Source organism: Syngnathus floridae, chromosome 3, assembly GCF_059516105.1.
Source record: "Syngnathus floridae isolate MCC-2025c chromosome 3, RoL_Sflo_1.0, whole genome shotgun sequence".
Taxonomy (NCBI): Eukaryota; Metazoa; Chordata; class Actinopteri; order Syngnathiformes; family Syngnathidae; genus Syngnathus; species Syngnathus floridae.
In genome coordinates, this window is record NC_142415.1 from 5,776,704 (window position 1) to 5,793,765 (window position 17,062).

A 17,062-nucleotide genomic window follows, 5' to 3' on the forward strand; every position below is an offset into this window, starting at 1 on the left:
CCACATCTGCTTCATGTGCAGTAGAGACTTCCGCTCTCGTGTTGGTCTCACAGGCCACATACGATGCAGTTCAAACCGCATCACCACAAACTTACATTGTCAACTCTGAATGAAGGAGGCCTGAAATAAAAATATGCGTTGATTATACACATCCTAAGATAGAGTAATAATCAAATGGGACCTTCTCCCAGCTGATGAGTTAATGTCTTTACCTAATTTATTGTATTCATACATGTATTTGCCTTGGTGAGAAAGTTTAATACATTTATCCATTAATTAATATTGTTATGATGCCATAAATTGCCTCAAAGTGGAGATTACCCATACTCTGACTTTAAGATGGAGCCTGCCCATATTCTCCAGGGGGCACATTTGCATGCAGTCTTGAGACTGCTATAATATGATGCAATATAGGAACCAGGAATAGTCATCAATTCATTTATTAGTCAAAGTCAAAGTCAAGTCAAAGTCAAAGTCAGCTTTATTGTCAAGTCAAGTCAAGTCAAGTTTATTTGTATAGCCCTAAATCACAAACAGTCTCAAAGGGCTTCACATAGCCAAAAATTGACAATTATTCTCAAAGCATCCCCTGATCATAAGCTCCCAAAAGGGCAAGGAAAAACTCAAAAAACCCCTGCCAGGGGAAAATGAGAAACCTTGAGAAGGGACCACAGATGGAAGGATCCCCCTTTCAGGATCACCAGGTTATAATGGATGCAGAGAGTGCACAAGTAATACATAATATGAAAATCAATGAAAAAATGGATGTCGGAGGTGCCCTCGGTTGTCCTGGCCGTGTCTTCAAGGGGGTTGAGCTGCAGTTCCTTCATCTTGAATTGGTCCCCGAGAATCCAGCTAGCCGCGATCAGCTTTTGAGCCACCTAAAGCCCCAGCCGGGGAGGGGGTGGGCAGAGAGAACAAAACAAACTCCGGCCAAATCGGCCATCACAAGTTAGTTAAAGGCCATCTCATAGAAATGTGTCTTTAAACGTGTCTTAAATGTTTCTACTGAGGTAGTAGTTCTAATATCCATTGGTAGGGCATTCCAAAGCTCTGGAGCCCGAATAGAGAATGCTCTAGACCCTGCAGACATTTTCTTGGCCCTCGGTATAACTAAAAGACTAGCGTTTTGCGAACGAAGGTTACGAGACGGAACATAAGGAACGACTAGGTCGACGAGATATGAAGGCGCTAAGCCATGCAGTGATTTATAGGTTAGTAGAAGAACCTTGAAGTCACATCTTAAATGGACCGGGAGCCAATGTAATTTGGCTAATATTGGGGTAATGTGATCAAATTTTCTTGACCGTGAGAGCATCCTCGCAGCGGCATTTTGCACTAACTGTAGACTTTTGATACTGGACTTAGGAAGACCAGAGAATAATACATTACAGTAGTCCAGGCGCGACGTAACGAACGCATGTATAATGGTTTCCGCATCCCCGGTCGAGAGGATAGGACGAATCTTAGCAATATTACGAAGGTGAAAAAACGCAATCCTGGTTATATTCTTAATGTGTTTTTGAAAGGAGAGCGTTTGGTCAAATATTACCCCGAGATTAGTTACCGTATCACTCTGAGTGATAGTCCGGTTATCTATAGTTATAGTGGTTTCCTTAAATAAGTGTTGATAACGAGTAGGACTAATTATCAACATCTCAGTTTTATCTGGGTTAAGACGAAGGAAGTTGAGAGACATCCATTGCTTGATCTCCGCAAGGCACGCCTCGAGATTACAACAGTCCCGTGGATCTGTCATCGATAACGGCATATATAATTGGGTGTCATCCGCGTAGCATTGAAAGCTAATATTATATTTACGTATTATGTCCCCAAGCGGAATCATATAAATATTAAATAAAATCGGTCCGAGTACCGATCCCTGTGGAACACCACACGTAACATTATAAAGCTCAGAGGACGTATTACCATGGACCACTCGGTGCGTCCTGCCTGATAGATAGGAATTGAACCAGCTGAGTGCTGACCCTGAGATACCAACACAACTTTTAAGACGCCCTAATAAAATATCAAAGTCTACAGTGTCAAAGGCAGCACTAAGATCGAGTAGTAACAATACAGACGACGTATTTGAATCCATAGCTATGAGGAGATCATTAGTCACTTTAGCAAGTGCTGTCTCTGTAGAATGATTAGCTCTAAAACCAGACTGAAAGGAGTCATATCGATTATTAGCGACCATGTAATCAATAAGCTGCTGCGCTACTACTTTTTCGAGAAGTTTTGCTATGAATGGGAGGTTTGAAACTGGCCTATAATTACTGAGACAGTCCGGGTCAAGATTTGCTCGCTTAAGTAGTGGTTTAATAATAGCGGTTTTAAAGGCTATTGGCACTATCCCAGAGGAAACAGACAGATTGATTATATTTAAGACGGACGGTCCTAAAATTGGAAATAATTCTTTAAGTAGTTTGGCTGGAAGCGGGTCGAGTAAACATGTTGTTTGTTTAGCCGTAATAACCAATTTTGTAAGCATTTCAAGGGACACGCTATCAAAATTTGAGAGGGTTATTGCATGATCCCCAGCGCTAGTAACCAGCGGAGCGATTGGCATGGTATTCTTGATCTCGTCCCTAATGGACTCAATCTTTTGAGCAAAAAATTTCATAAACTCGTCAGCTGAGTGGAAGGAGCTTTATTGTCAATTTCTCCACATGCCAAAGACACACAAAGAAACCGAAATTTCGTTCCCCCCTATCCCACGGTGACAAGACATGGCTCACAACAGACAAACAAGTAAACAAGTATAACAAAAGCGTGCTGAATAAATAATGAATAAATAACACAACAATAAATAAATAAATAAGAGGAGCAGAAAAAAAAGGAGCAAGTGCGCGTACAGCAGACATTCCCGAAAATAGCGCAACAGTGCCACACGCTACGCAGAAGGGGGTAGCGAGTTCAGGGCCCTAACAGCCTGGAGAAAGAAGCTGTTGGCAAGTCTGGTGGTGCGGGAGCGCAGGCTCCTTATTAGTACTTGGTGTTTGAGAAAAGCATTTCTCAGCATTCCCTTTGTTGAATGATTTTACTTTTTTTTTTAGTAACTCGTATATTGATATCAAGAGTTTACTGTTCTTCCATCATCTCACTAACTGAAAGAGCCATTTTGAAGCTTCATATCTCCCTCTGTTGTCCTCACCATCTTTTTTCACTCTTTCCACCGTTACTCTCATATTACATCCATTTATTTCAGGCCAGACAGGTAAATTAAACCACACGGAATAATTCCCTGAGTGAGTTCTCTTCCACCCTGTCCACGTTGTAATGGAATTAGCAAAGATAAGGGTTTCAAGTAAGTTAACGTGATGTGAACATGATACTCAACAGATATCCTTACTAAGACAATTTAATTGAGTGATTTGTCTATTTCTCAGTGGTTTCAAATAGCAAACGTGTGGAGCATGTAACTTGGCTTTCAATTAGCATAAGCAATGTTCTATCAGGATGGTATGATGGGGCACTGCTTAGCACATCCACGTCACAGTTCAGAGCTTCAGGGTTCGATTCCAGCTCTGCATGTTCTCCCCATGCTTGCATGGGTTTCTCTTGGGTACTCTGGTTCCCTTCCACATTCCAAAGATAATATGGTAGGTTGATTGACCACTCCAAATTGTCTATAGGTATTATTGTGAGTGAGAATGGTTGTTTGTCAAGATGTGCCCTATATAGGTAACCTACCACTCCAAGAACGCTGTTATAGGCTCCAGCACACACGTGAGATTTAAAACGATTTACTCGCAACGACCTGCTGTGTCTTCAAGAGTAAATTAAAAATGGAATGTTTCACAATTAATCAGAAGTCATAAACATTAATGGGGGTAGTTTTTATCTTATTTTCTCTCTCGTTTGTGTCCCATTAACTCTTTCAAGGATGTTGTGTTGTTTTTTATTTCATGTGAAGAGCGGATCAATTAACTCAGGCTAAACAGTTAACAAAGGGGAACAAAACCACACATCTCGTGCTTTATCTGGTTCCACAAGAAAATGTGGCAGTTTGTGGACCCATTCCTCCACAAATTCGGTTGATTGTTGTGCATTACTGCACAAGCAAGCACACGTACTCCATATAAAGTCAAAACTTTGTACAATGAGGTCGTACAATAAGAAGTTACTAACATCAGGGGTGTGTTGGCCTTTAGGAAAATGTCAGTAAATCTCTTACTAACACCCAGTCTAACCATCCTCCATGCTCTGAGTGCAAGTCACCAAACTCCCTAAAGTAAAGGCCTAAAAGTTAAAATTTTAGTAATGTTATAGTATTAACAAAGGTCACAACATTGTGACCCTAATAAACAAATCATACATATTTTATACATACAGTATGTATATATATTTATGTATATATATATATAATATTTAGACCTGTATTTTGTGAAATAGATTTGTCTGATCCATGTAATTCACTAGCCAGAGTTCACTCATGCACCTTCCTGTCCATAGAGTCACTTTGTAAGCTCTGACCTTGAGTGCTGCTGACGTTGCCAGCATATTGTGTGTCCCTTCGGCTTTAAAACTATTTGAATGTGGTTAATCGTACAATTTATGAGAGCTAAAAGAAACTTGGTAAATGTGGATGAAACCTTGACCCCCTCCTTATGAAATACATTTCAAAGTAAGATTAGCATCATATTTAAGTTTCAACTAAACGCCGGGGGAGCAATATGCGCATTATCTTCATTTTGATCTCATGTCTGTCAAGTAGGTCCATTGGCTGGCCTCTGTACAGTGTCACTCCACCAGTGGACTACAAATGAAATTTATTTGATACAATTTTGCTGCATGAATTACAAAATATGTAATTCGTGGTCTCACTTCTGTGTGGAGTTTGCATATTCTCCAGGTGCTCCCGCAATCCAAAAACATGTATAAATTGACCACCTTAACATGCCCATAGGTGTGAATGAGAATTGTCTGTGTGCCCTGCTGTGAATGAGAATTGTCTTTGTGTGCCCTGTGATTGACAAGTGAGTCCATGGTATACCACACACCTCTTTCCCAAAGTCAACGCAGACACGCTCTAGGTCACTTATGAATGACCCTATGAATAAGTGACTACTACTTATTCTACTTATGAATAACTAGAATATTTTTTGTCTGCTCTTTGACCAATTTAGTGTCCCTTAATTTATGTGACCACAGGTGCGAGGATGAATGTCCAGTCAGCACTTACGGGCCTCAGTGTGCCCATAAATGCGACTGCAAGAATGGGGCGGAATGCTACCACATCAACGGAGCCTGTCTTTGCAATGAGGGATTCAAGGGTCCAAGCTGCCAAGACCGCTTCTGTCCAGCTGGAATATATGGACTCCTCTGTGACAAGGAGTGCCCCTGCAAAATGGCAAACACACTCAGGTGATGAAAAAGTCAAGTCAAGGCTCCCAATACACCTAAATCTCGATTTTGCTTGCTTCAAATCCTACGTGACTTTCTGCCCAACGCGGTTTGGTCATGGACTCCAATGTTTTTCATCATTAGTACATTTTCAAGTAGTATTTTAAATGGATTATATAAGGACTGCACAAAGCTAAATTACTAGCGTGTAAACCTTAGCGCTAGCGATTTGATAAATTTCCGTGACCTATTTAAAGACTTAAATTAACGTAACAAAGGACCCCTTTGGCTGCCTAAAAACATTTCTATTCTATTCTGTGCCTTTCTAAAAAAAACAAGACTTTCTATACAACACGCTTTCGGGGTTAATGCAATTTAGGTGTATATACTATACAATTGTTTATGAAGCTTTTTAAATGCAGCAACTGTTTTTTACAGGCGTTCCTACCAGGAGTGTTGAAAAAAATTGTATTGTAAACGTAGTCCAGAATGTAGTGATTCAATCTAATATTCTGTGATGAACAGCAAGTCATCTCAATTCAACAGTTTCTGTAGATAATAGGAAAGCCATTATGATAAGGAAAAAAAAGAAATTTGATGAACAGGGTGACAAAGCCTCCAGGGAACTTTGTGCTTTCAGTGATGCTGTATCAGGAATAACTTGTTCAAGGACACTGACAGGACTGAAGGGAAACTGAGAGCCAGAAATTTGATTGGCTGAGTTACTGTATGTTAACCAAAACAACATTATATAAAGAAGAAAAAATGCATTATTGATATGTTATAAAAGGAATATCTCACAAATAATCAAAGTTTTTATTACCATAGTATAGCTCTACAATTTGTAATGTGTTTTTATTTCTTTCCTTCTGTTCTTGCGTCTAGCTGCCACCCATTGTCAGGCGAATGCGCATGTGCTGCAGGATGGACTGGACTGTTCTGCAACGAGACTTGTCCGGCAGGTTACTACGGTGAAGGCTGCAAAGAAGTGTGTGACTGTGCTAATGGAGCCGACTGTCACGGCGTCACTGGAACATGCATGTGTGCTCCAGGATATATAGTAAGTGCAGAGGTTTAAAAGAAATACTACATTCATAAGGAGCTCACTCTAAAGGCCCCATACAGTACCAGTCAAACATTTGGACACGTCCTATCATGCAATATGCTACGTATATCGTGCGGGCAGCGTGGAATCGAGTCCCGGTCAGTGGCAGTGTTCGGGTGGGTGTGATTGGTTGTTTGTGCCCTGTAACTGGCTGCCGACCAAATCAGGGTGTAGCCCCCCCCCCCCCCCCCCCCCCCCCCCCCCCGCAACCCTGAACAGGGTAAGTGGTGTTGAAAATGGATGGATGGAAATAAATAGATTTCCTTCCCTCGAGAGCTGTTTTTTTGCGCACTCAGCAAGGCAACAACCAGGTTCCCAGTGGGTGATGGACTCTATGTTCGCTCCTTGTCAGCTATTCAATTTTTTTGATGAAGGTGCAAGTGTGAAGGAGAGTGGCTATTTTTGTTGCATGCTTGTTTTTGTCATTTCCAGCCATCAATTGAAGACCACCGTTTTTCATCCAAAGCCACAATTATATGTAGTATACTATGTTATTTTTATTTCCGTCTAAATGCCGATTTTAACTAAAACAGTAAAAAGAATCGTCCTTCCAAAAATTGCTCCTGCTGGTGTTGGCAAGCCTTGCCTTTCCCATCAGTGGTGGCCGCTGCCCATACAAAGCAGTTGTTGGTTGAGATCAAATTTAACTGCAGTTATTTGTGCTATGCACTCCCTTGAACACGTTTTAATACCAGAATCATGTTTTATGGTTTAAATGTTTTCCTTTTAGGTTAAGCGGTTCCAAAGATGAATGAATTAATGTTTTGTTTTTGTCAACAAAGCTGACAATGTGTGGGCACAGGATGAAAGTCATTTCTTCATCAAGCACCAATCACCACAATCCAAACCTTCGATTGTGGTTCAATATACTTCACTACTGCTTGCTTTCAAAGAAGTCGCGAAACCTCAGTTAGTTGAATATAGGTCTTTCAATACATTACAGTAATATATTATATATCAGGGGTCTCAAACTCCAGTCCTCGGGGGCCGCATAATTGAATCAGGGATGTTTAACGAGGGAAACTTAGAAAACATGTAGGAATGCGGCCCCCGAGGACTGGAGTTTGAGACCCCTGTTATATATTATACAGTGAATTGAGTAAAGCAGTACATCACAGTGTTGAACCCAGCGTTTACATGTTCTGTCGTGCTCAAAAGCTGTTTAGTACAGGTACTCTTACATCCCCCAGCATTGCAAAAATGTGTACGTTACAGTTTGTGCCATGTTATTGACTGGTGATCATGCCAAAGTGAGGTCCTCAACTCACTCCAATGTCAGAGGGGATAACTTTAAGCTTCTCTGGGACCATGAGTAGGATAGATGAATGATAGAAAATGAATAAATCAATGACTGTATCCTGCTGCGTAAGCTTCCACATATTTGCCCTCTTCACTGCTGATTTTCATTTTTGCAGGGGGAGGACTGCTCTATTGTCTGTCCTGCAGGCGTGTATGGGACCAACTGCACATCGTCGTGTTTCTGTCACAATGAGATATCATGCTCACACGTCGATGGCTCATGCATCTGCGGAGAAGGTCGGTAGCCTTTTTTTGTGGTCATTATTGTCCCTTCTTTACATCTTGATGCTTACCAGAGGGTTAAATACCAGATGCCACCATGAACAAATCTTGATGGATAACTGATTTTAGTTATCACATTTTATTTTATTATAGAAAGAAACAAAAGCAGAATGTTATAAAATGAACGCACACGTGTGGGGTATTTCTGATTTTTTTTTGATGGTCTAGTAAAAGTTAAGGGGGGGAAAACACCAACATTTTAAGGTTAGGCATACATTTAATTTCCTACCGAACAATAAATTAATAGTCTGTTACTTCATCCAGATTTTAACCTCATGTCATGTGGCATTTATTAAATTAGGAGATTATTTGGTCTCGCGTAAATAATATCCATCCATCCTTCCCATTATCTGTCGCAGGCGTGCTGGAATATTTAAAGATAAAGTTGTGAAAGTAATTTTAGTACAATTGTCTCTTCATAACAATAAGATCAGGAAAACAAGTGTCTGGTTTGTGGCTTTGGATGGCAATGGAGCAGAAAAGAGAATGCAGCCAATGAGACAAAAGCTTACAAACCCCTGCCAGATATTTGTCAACATTCAGAAACAATACTACTGTATACTCATAGATTAAATATTGTTTGTTTGTGTTCTAATAATCGACAGGTGTCATATGTTAAATAAAGTTACTTTAAGGACTTGGGCTTTGGAACCCGAGGGTGACAGTTCAATCCCACTGAAAAGAAAAAAATGGCAAATGGCTCTCAGGGGTGCTGAGTTTCTCCTTGAGTTGTTATGAGTATAAATGTTAATTATTGACACTACTCGAATGTTTATCAATCTCTCTTAAAGATTCAGATGCCAAACAGTGTTAGGTAACTAATAGTTTGGGTTCTGTGTCCAGGTTGGCAGGGAGTTGACTGCTCCATCCCATGCTCCAGTGGAAACTGGGGTCTAACCTGCAATCAGATCTGTCAGTGCGAAAACGGGGCAGCCTGTGACCCTGTTAATGGAACATGCACCTGCTCTCCAGGCTGGAGGGATGCATTGTGTGACATACCGTGTCATGTTAGTGATCATGGAATCCTGAATCTTTTTTTTTTCCTTCTTTTTTTAAACACTCTAGTGAAGTCAAATTATCATCCATTTGCTTCCTGGCTTCTAGGAGGGATCATATGGCCTGGGCTGCAAAGAGAGATGTGACTGTGCGAATGCTGATGGGTGTGATCCAATAACTGGTGCCTGTCGTTGTGTCGCAGGTTGGACAGGTAAGAGACATAAAATATACTATAAGTTTATAGTCACCAGTCTAGTGAAGACTGGAGTACCGTATTTTCCGGACTATAAGCCTCTACCTTTTGCACAAGCTTTGAACCCTGTGGCTTATACTCCAGTGCGGTTTACCTATGGATTTTTCATAATTTGTATGATATTGTATGATTTGTGCATATACTCTAATATAAGGAAATTAAAAATTAAAATACCTGCGGCTTATAGTCCAGTACGGTTTATTCATGAACAAAAGAGAATTTTCTCCTAATTTTAGCTGGTGCAGTTTATACTCGGGTGCGTTTTATAGTCTAGAAATTATGGTAATTCCGGACGGATTGGATGATTAGAACAGGCTTAAGCAAGCTAACCTGATGGCGCTGGCTTTTGGACCAACTGAGAGCTTTATGTTGATATTTTGGATCCGTTGGAGCGCTACTTACATTTTGTGCACTAACAACCCACAGGTTTGGCAATCTCAAGATACACAAGGGCCATTTATAATGGAATGTGAACACTTACACACAGAAAAATTGATTTCACCCAAAAAGACCTGCAGTGTGAATTTGGTAGAAATGTTAATTGGCAGCTGTGTTGTACTGTATGAATCACAAATAGTGCACTATCCATCTATTCATCAATCTTTACCGCTTGATCTTCTCTGGGTCCCAAGGGCGACCCAGTCCTGCTGAAAGTTAAGTTGGCAATGAGGAGTTTTTTCAGTCCAACAGAGCGATGTTACTCCATATATTGCCAAGATTACCCCTGAAATACTTGAAACTTGAGGTCCTCCCCCAAGTGAAGGAGTTCAAATATCGTGGGGTCTTGTTCACTCGTAAGCAGAAGAATAGAGATCGACAGATGGACCATCTGCAGTGATTCTGACTCTGTATCAGTTTGTTGCAGTGAAGGAAAATCTCTGTTTACCTGTTCTTTTAGGCTCCCACCCTCATCTGTGAGCCATGACAGAAACAACAAGAGTGCCTAAAATAAAATTTGCCCAAACAAGTAATTGCAGAAGACTTAAACAGCATTTTTTATCTACCTCCTCGTTTTGATCAGTGTCTGGTTCACCTTTTGTCATCTGCCATTTTTCAATTCACGCTGGGTTTTCAGGACAACACTGTCACATATCAGATGGAGCAGGGCAACCAAATGCAGCTTGGACCATTGAAGGGAACAAACTAACAGAACCGGCAAACTGACATAACTTAACAAAACAACAAGAGGACTGACCGACAGGGACGTGAAACAAAAGACGTGAAGACGTTACAACAACAATGATCCGACAACGGAGTGAGGGGCAGACAGGACTTAAATACAAAACACAAAACACGAGACAGGTGACTATGGTGACATTGATTGAGGTAACACAGGAGGGGAAGGGCAACGCGAACAGAAACCATGGTAACATAAGACACAATACAGCAACCGAGGATGAGTCGTGACAAACACAGTCCGACTGCTTTGCAATGATGGTATAGCTTGAAGAGTTTATCAATTGAGTCATTATAATGGCTGCTGACACTTCACTCTCATATTCGCTCATATTCTATGTCAAAGGAAGTCTCTAATGAGCCTCTGATATGCCAAGTTACAGAGGAGAGATGAGGAAATTCTCCATTTACACGCTTGCCTTGTCCTGCTGTGTGGCACATGTGTGTGTGTGTGTGTGTGTGTGTGTGTGTGTGTGTGTGTGCGCGCGCGCGCGCGTGTGTGTGTGCATGTGGGTGCGAGCGCGCGTGTGTGTGTGTGTCGTTGTGTGTGTGTGCGTGCGTGCGTGCGTGCGTGCATGTGAGCGCCTGCATGTGTATGAGAGTGTGTAAATATGAATTTATGCACTGTGAGTCTCATGGGTACTGCAGCCTCCAGACTGTCCCCCGTCAACACTGGCAACTCTGATCCATTCTTTAAGACTCTCTCATAGGACACAAGTGTAAAACTGATGAAAGATGGAGACATGAGAATGAGTAAAAGGCAAAGAGCTGAAGCTGATTTTGAGGATTCTGGGATTTTTCCTTAATTTATAGGACATTTATAACAGACAGTAATAACCTATATGAGCAACAACGGTTTGTTGGTTTGTCTGAAGATAAGGATAGTAGTTTGTTCAATATTTTGTTCTAAATGAGGTAGGCCAACCTCATGTGCACACAACAGCTGTGACGCATAGGGACCAGGACAGAGAACTCGCAACTTGATTAAATCCTGGAATTTGAAAACAGTAGCTCAAGGAAGGTAGCCACCCTTTTAGGAATTCTGGGAGGGGGCGTCGGAGCTACTGAGTACTCCCATAGCGTCCTGTAAGGTAAAAACAACAAAAAACAAAATCTTTGGACTCACCTCTGGGATCACATTCCCAAGTTTACAGCATGACAAGTGTGCTGATAGTTTGTTCTTGGTCATTTTAGGTAAATTTCTTAATCAAAATCCTACCATTATATCTCTATGACAGACCAATTCCATCTAAAGTCTTTTAAAGCTGTTTTTTTTTCTTTTTACTTCAAATTCATTCGAGTCTCTGTGTGTGCGTGTGTTCACGCATGTCTTTCACAGGTGTCCATTGTGACAGTGTGTGTCATGAGGGCTACTGGGGTCCCAACTGTTCTTACAGCTGCACCTGTGAGAATGGAGGCTCATGCTCCCCTGAGGAAGGCACATGTGTGTGTGCTCCCGGTTACCGTGGCACCAACTGCAAACGAAGTAAGAAAGCCAAATACACTCCCACACGTAAAAGACTGAACTGTAAAAAATATGTTTTTACTCTGTCCAGAGCGGGACCAATTAGACTCATTTTAGAGTAAAATGTAGTCTACAAAATTGACTGTATCCCAATACATAACTTCTCCACAGTATCCCAATACATAACATCTTGACTCCCCATCACCTATGGAAACACAATCCTGGCGTACCTAGGATAGCAGCAGAAAAAATCCTTGCCATGGACAAAATATATCAGAAAAAGCTGACAAGTATCCAGACTTTTGGTATAGTGTATGCTTCATGGGTCTGGCACATGTCAGGCGTAACAACTCTGTACCCCAAGTCCTTGTTTTATCAGAGAAACTTGCTGGAACTTCCTTTGGTATCTGTGTATATCAAATACACAAATCACAAGACTGGTTCAGGTATACGTAATGCAGTCAGGAGTGAGACTATTTCTACATTGGGGAAAACAAACAGCCTTAAGCTTTTAGTTAGTTAAGCTAAAATCTTGCTCTGAATATAAACTAAAGTGACAACGTACTAGGAATGTCAAACTTAATTTTGACGCCGGCTATTTTGTAGTTACAGCCTCCCTTTTGTTTAATCATCTCATTATATTATTGCATGTACACAACAAATTGATGGATTACTACTTCTGAAATCAGAAATCAAGGATAGGACAGAGAACACAAACTCCAGCCGAATCGGCCAACACAGGTTAATTAAAAGCCATAGCATAAAAATGTGTCTTTAATGGTGTCTTAAATGTTTCTATTCAGGTAGCACTTCGGTAGGGCATTCCAAAGCTCTGGAGCCCAAATAGAGAATGCTCTAGACCAGTGGTTCTTAACCTGGGTTTGATCGAACCCTAGGGGTTCGGTGAGTCGGTCTCAGGGGTTCGGCAGAGCCTCCACTGTGGAGGTCTGAAGACCCCTGATTTAGCATGTAAATTGGTGATGACGCTTATCTGAAACTGGTCTCGCAAAGGCAACAGCAGAAGTCACACAGTCATTTGCAGGTGTGTAATTTGTTGTGAGTTCGTACATTGTGTTGGTTTTGTTCTTTGAACAAGGTGATGTTCGTGCATGGCTCATTTTGTGCACCAGTAAAAAACATCGATGTCTTGATTTGAAAATAATAATTGTATTTTTCACTAAAGAGGGGTTCGGTGAATGTGCATATGAAACTGGTGGGGTTCGGTACCTCCAACAAGGTTAAGAACCACTGCTCTAGATCCTGCGGACTTCTTTTTGGCCCTCGGGGTGACTAAAAGACGAGCGTTTTGCGAACAAACCTTACGGGATTGAACGTAAGGTTGACGACATACAAAGGCGCTAAGCCATGGAGTGTGTTTTAGGTTAATAAAAGAACCTTCAAGTCACATCTTAAATGGACTGGACAATGTTAGTTGACTAATATTGGGGGAATGTGATCAAATTTTCTCGTCCATGTGAGCAGTCTCGCCGCAGCATTTTGTACCAACTGTAGACTTTTAATACTGGATTTAGGAAGACCAGAGAACGAGATTACGTTACAGTAATCAAGGCGCGACGTAATCAACATGTTTGAAACTATTATTTAATGTTCTAATGATAACATATGCACTTATACAGTTTATTATACATTAAATGCTGATGCAAGATGGCGGCGCGTGCACACGCAGCGGCCACTCTCTGTCCCGTCAGTACGGTGATTTGTTCGTCTAATGAGTGTTCGTCCGACAGTCTTGTGTGTTCGTCTCGTCGTGCTTTATCGTGCTACAAGTACAGCAGGCAGGTTCTGCTTGACATCGGCAGAAGTGGGTTTTGCGGCGTTCTGGACTTTGAAGCGTCGACATTAAAGGCGCTCGGACTGCTACGTCCTGAAACGTCGCCGACCTCACCCGCTATTCCTCCCCCGGTTGGGAGCCGTCGGAAACGGTGTGCGAGGAGGCAGAAGAGGGGCAAGCGCGGAGGCGTCCGGGCCAGGCTGGCGGCCAACCCAGCGCGACCGGCGGTGCCCTCCATTCTTCTGGCGAATATTCGATCGCTGGACAACAAAATGGATTACGTTCGCCTGCTGAGGTCTACGAACCGGACGGTGCGGAACTGCTGTGTACTCGTGTTCACCGAGACCTGGTTGAGTGACAACATTCCGGACTCTGCCGTGCATCTGGAGCGGCTAGCGTGCTATCGGGCGGACCGTGCCATTGTACGAGGGGTAAAGTCGCGAGGAGGTGGAATATGCGTCTACATCCGAGAAGAATGGTGCCGGGACTCTGTGGTGGTATGTAAGCACTGCTCGCCGCTTGTGGAGTTTGTGATCATTAAGTGCCGTCCTTTTTATCTGCCGAGTTGCGGTATACATCCCGCCTTCCAACATCGAAGGAGACAGGATCGCGGCGCTTGGTGAACTGTACCAGGCTGTCAGTGAACAGCAAACAGCGCACCCTGACGGTTTCACCATCTTCGCTGGAGACTTCAATCATGCCAACCTGAAGTCTGTTTTCCCGAGGCTTCACCAGCATGTTCCTTTTCCGACACGTGGAGACAGCTTCTTGGACCTAGTCTACTCGGCGCAAAAGGGAGCTTTCAAAGCCACCCCCCTCCCCCATCTGGGGCTTTCTGACCATCTCACCGTTTTGCTTTTGCCCGCATACAGACAATTGGTAAAGGCATCCAGGCCGGTTCGGAGGCGGGTTCGAGTGTGGCCTGAGGGTGCCTCCGATGCACTTCGTGACTGCTTCGACACCACTGACTGGGACTTGTTTAAGCAGGCAGCCACCTGCAACGATTGGACGGACATAGAGGAGTATACTGACTCTGTTACCTCTTACATCACGAAGTGCATCGATGATGTGACTTGCTCGAAATCCGTCGTCACTCGCGCGAACTGGAAGCCGTGGCTGACGGGGGCTGTCCTCAGACTGTTGAGGGCCAGGGACAAGGCTTTCAGAGCGGGGGATGAGGCTGGCTTGAGGACAGCGAGGGCCGACCTGTCCCGAGGCATCAAAGAAGCGAAGAAGGCGTTCTCGTGCAAGGTCTCCACCCACTTCAAGGACAGCAAGGACGCACGTAGCCTTTGGCGGGGCATTCAGACCATCACGGACTACAAGCCCGCACCGAGGAGCTGTGAGGGCGACGTCCGTCTGCTGAACGATCTGAACCGCTTCTTTGCTCGCTTCGACGCCCAGAACAGCACTTGCCCGCTGAAGACCACTCCCCCCCCCACACGAGCAGCCCCTGCGCCTCTCTGCCGACGGTGTGAGGAGGGCGCTTGCCGCTATTGACACCCGTAAGGCGGCGGGCCCTGACAACATCCCGGGTCGAGCGCTGAAGGACTGCGCTGGGGAGCTGTCGGGTGTCTTCACGGACATCTTTAACGTTTCCCTGCAGCAGGCCATCGTCCCCTCGTGTTTCAAGGCTGCCACCATCGTTCCTGTGCCGAAGAAACCTGCACCGTCCTGCTTCAATGACTACCGCCCTGTGGCACTGACGCCCATCATCATGAAGTGCTTTGAGCGGCTGGTCATGGAGCACATCAAGTCCGTTCTCCCCCCCACCATTGACCCTTTCCAGTTTGCGTACCGTGCCAAGCGGTCCTCTGAGGATGCCATCTGCTCTGCCCTGCATGTGCTCCTCAGGCAGTCCTGTCTACATTCTACCGTGGCACCATTGAGAGCGTCCTCACCAGTTGCATCGCTGTCTGGGGTGGTAACTGCACTGAACAGAACTTGAAGGCCCTGCAGCGCATAGTGAATACGGCTAGTAAGATTATTGGTGCTTCGCTCCCCTCCCTGAAGGACATTTACACCTCCCATCTCGCCCGCAAGGCAACCTCGATTGGCAGAGATGTGAGTCACCCGGCTCACTCTTTGTTTGACCTTCTGCCCTCTGGGAAGAGGTACAGGAGCCTGCGCTCCCGCACCACCAGACTCGCCAACAGCTTCTTTCTCCAGGCTATTAGGGCCCTGAACTCGCTACCCCCTTCTGCGTAGCGTGTGGCACTGTTGCGCTATTTTCGGGAATGTCTGCTGTACGCGCACTTGCTCCTTTTTTTTCTGCTCCTCTTATTTATTTATTTATTGTCTTATTTATTTATTCATTATTTATTCAGCACGCTTTTGTTGTACTTGTTTACTTGTTTGTCTGTTGTGAGCCATGTCTTGTCACCGTGGGATAGGGGGGAACGAAATTTCGGTTTCTTTGTGTGTCTTTGGCATGTGGAGAAATTGACAATAAAGCTGACTTTGACTTTGATTTATCAATACACAAAAAATGTATCTATGTTAAAAATGAGAGGGTGACACTACTCGGATTTTCACCTATCGTAGGTGGTCTTGGAATCAATTATCTGCGATAAACGAGGGATTACTGTCAACCCTAACAATTGCTTACTTGCTTGACTTTAAAAAATGTCAATTTGTCTAACGATGCAATACATAGGAAAAAAAGGGCATCTGCCTTAATAACAACTTGAAATTAGAAGTTGAAGTCCCAATGATTGTCACACACACAACTGGGTGCGGTGAAATTTGTCTCTGCATTGAGGTTGTGTCACAAGTGTGCCTCACATCCATAGGTGCTGGACAAGGTTTGCTTCCAGATTAGTCCTCTGGCTCTTTGGTCAGCAAAAACTTCAAATCTGTCCATGGTTGGGAATAGATGCAGTTTCAATATAATTTGACGTCAAAATCGGGTGTGCTGAAGTCATTACCTTTGATTTAAAGTCTGTCTCAAGCTTGAAAACAGGTACTCGAAAAAGTGGATAGAACAAACCTCTATCTGATATCGTATGTACATAGTTCATGACTTTCCATTTCTAAATGCAGTGCACACGCCAGCTTTCTTTTTTTTCTTCTTGCCTTGGTGGAATCAATTCAACAGCTCTTGGTTCAAAGTTTTAGTCAATTGTCTTAATTAGGAGCGTGAGAGAAATGGTAGAAAGTCTCCATGGCCTGGCTTTCTACCTAGGCTAACGTCAATTAAAACAAATTGCAGCTTTTAGCAAGACTATTGCGGGAGGATCCGTGGTGGAAGGCAAACTAAGCAAAAGTAATGCTACCAACAGACACAAATGTCGGGAATTACATTTATTACATGTTTTTGCAAAGACAACAGTGTATTTTAAT

The 17,062-nt window shown here is 43.2% G+C and overlaps 2 protein-coding genes across 3 annotated transcripts in view; both read left to right on the forward strand.

Annotated features, from left to right (window-relative positions):
• Window positions 1-17,062, forward strand: part of LOC148400167 (multiple epidermal growth factor-like domains protein 11) — a 125,399-nt gene that overhangs the window by 85,545 nt on the left and 22,792 nt on the right. For both annotated transcript variants that reach the window (XM_088372289.1, XM_088372290.1), the window contains exons 9-14: window positions 5,161-5,373; window positions 6,238-6,412; window positions 7,873-7,993; window positions 8,882-9,045; window positions 9,143-9,245; window positions 11,803-11,949. In XM_088372289.1, the coding sequence (XP_088228415.1) occupies window positions 5,161-5,373; window positions 6,238-6,412; window positions 7,873-7,993; window positions 8,882-9,045; window positions 9,143-9,245; window positions 11,803-11,949 (923 nt within the window). The remainder of the gene's footprint in view (window positions 1-5,160; window positions 5,374-6,237; window positions 6,413-7,872; window positions 7,994-8,881; window positions 9,046-9,142; window positions 9,246-11,802; window positions 11,950-17,062) is intronic.
• On the forward strand, window positions 13,351-16,204 carry LOC148400169 (uncharacterized). Its single transcript, XM_088372291.1, has 2 exons — window positions 13,351-14,217; window positions 14,286-16,204. Exons 1-2 carry the CDS (start codon window positions 14,175-14,177, stop codon window positions 15,218-15,220), a joined length of 978 nt encoding a protein of 325 aa, XP_088228417.1. The 5' UTR covers window positions 13,351-14,174; the 3' UTR covers window positions 15,221-16,204.

Bases quoted from the DNA above. Each gene is read 5' to 3' on its own strand.
- LOC148400169 (XM_088372291.1), top strand. From the start codon at position 14,175: ATGCGTCTACATCCGAGAAGAATGGTGCCGGGACTCTGTGGTG. The intron at 14,218-14,285 runs GTATGTAAGCAC...TTATCTGCCGAG, and splicing joins GGTGCCGGGACTCTGTGGTG to TTGCGGTATACATCCCGCCT.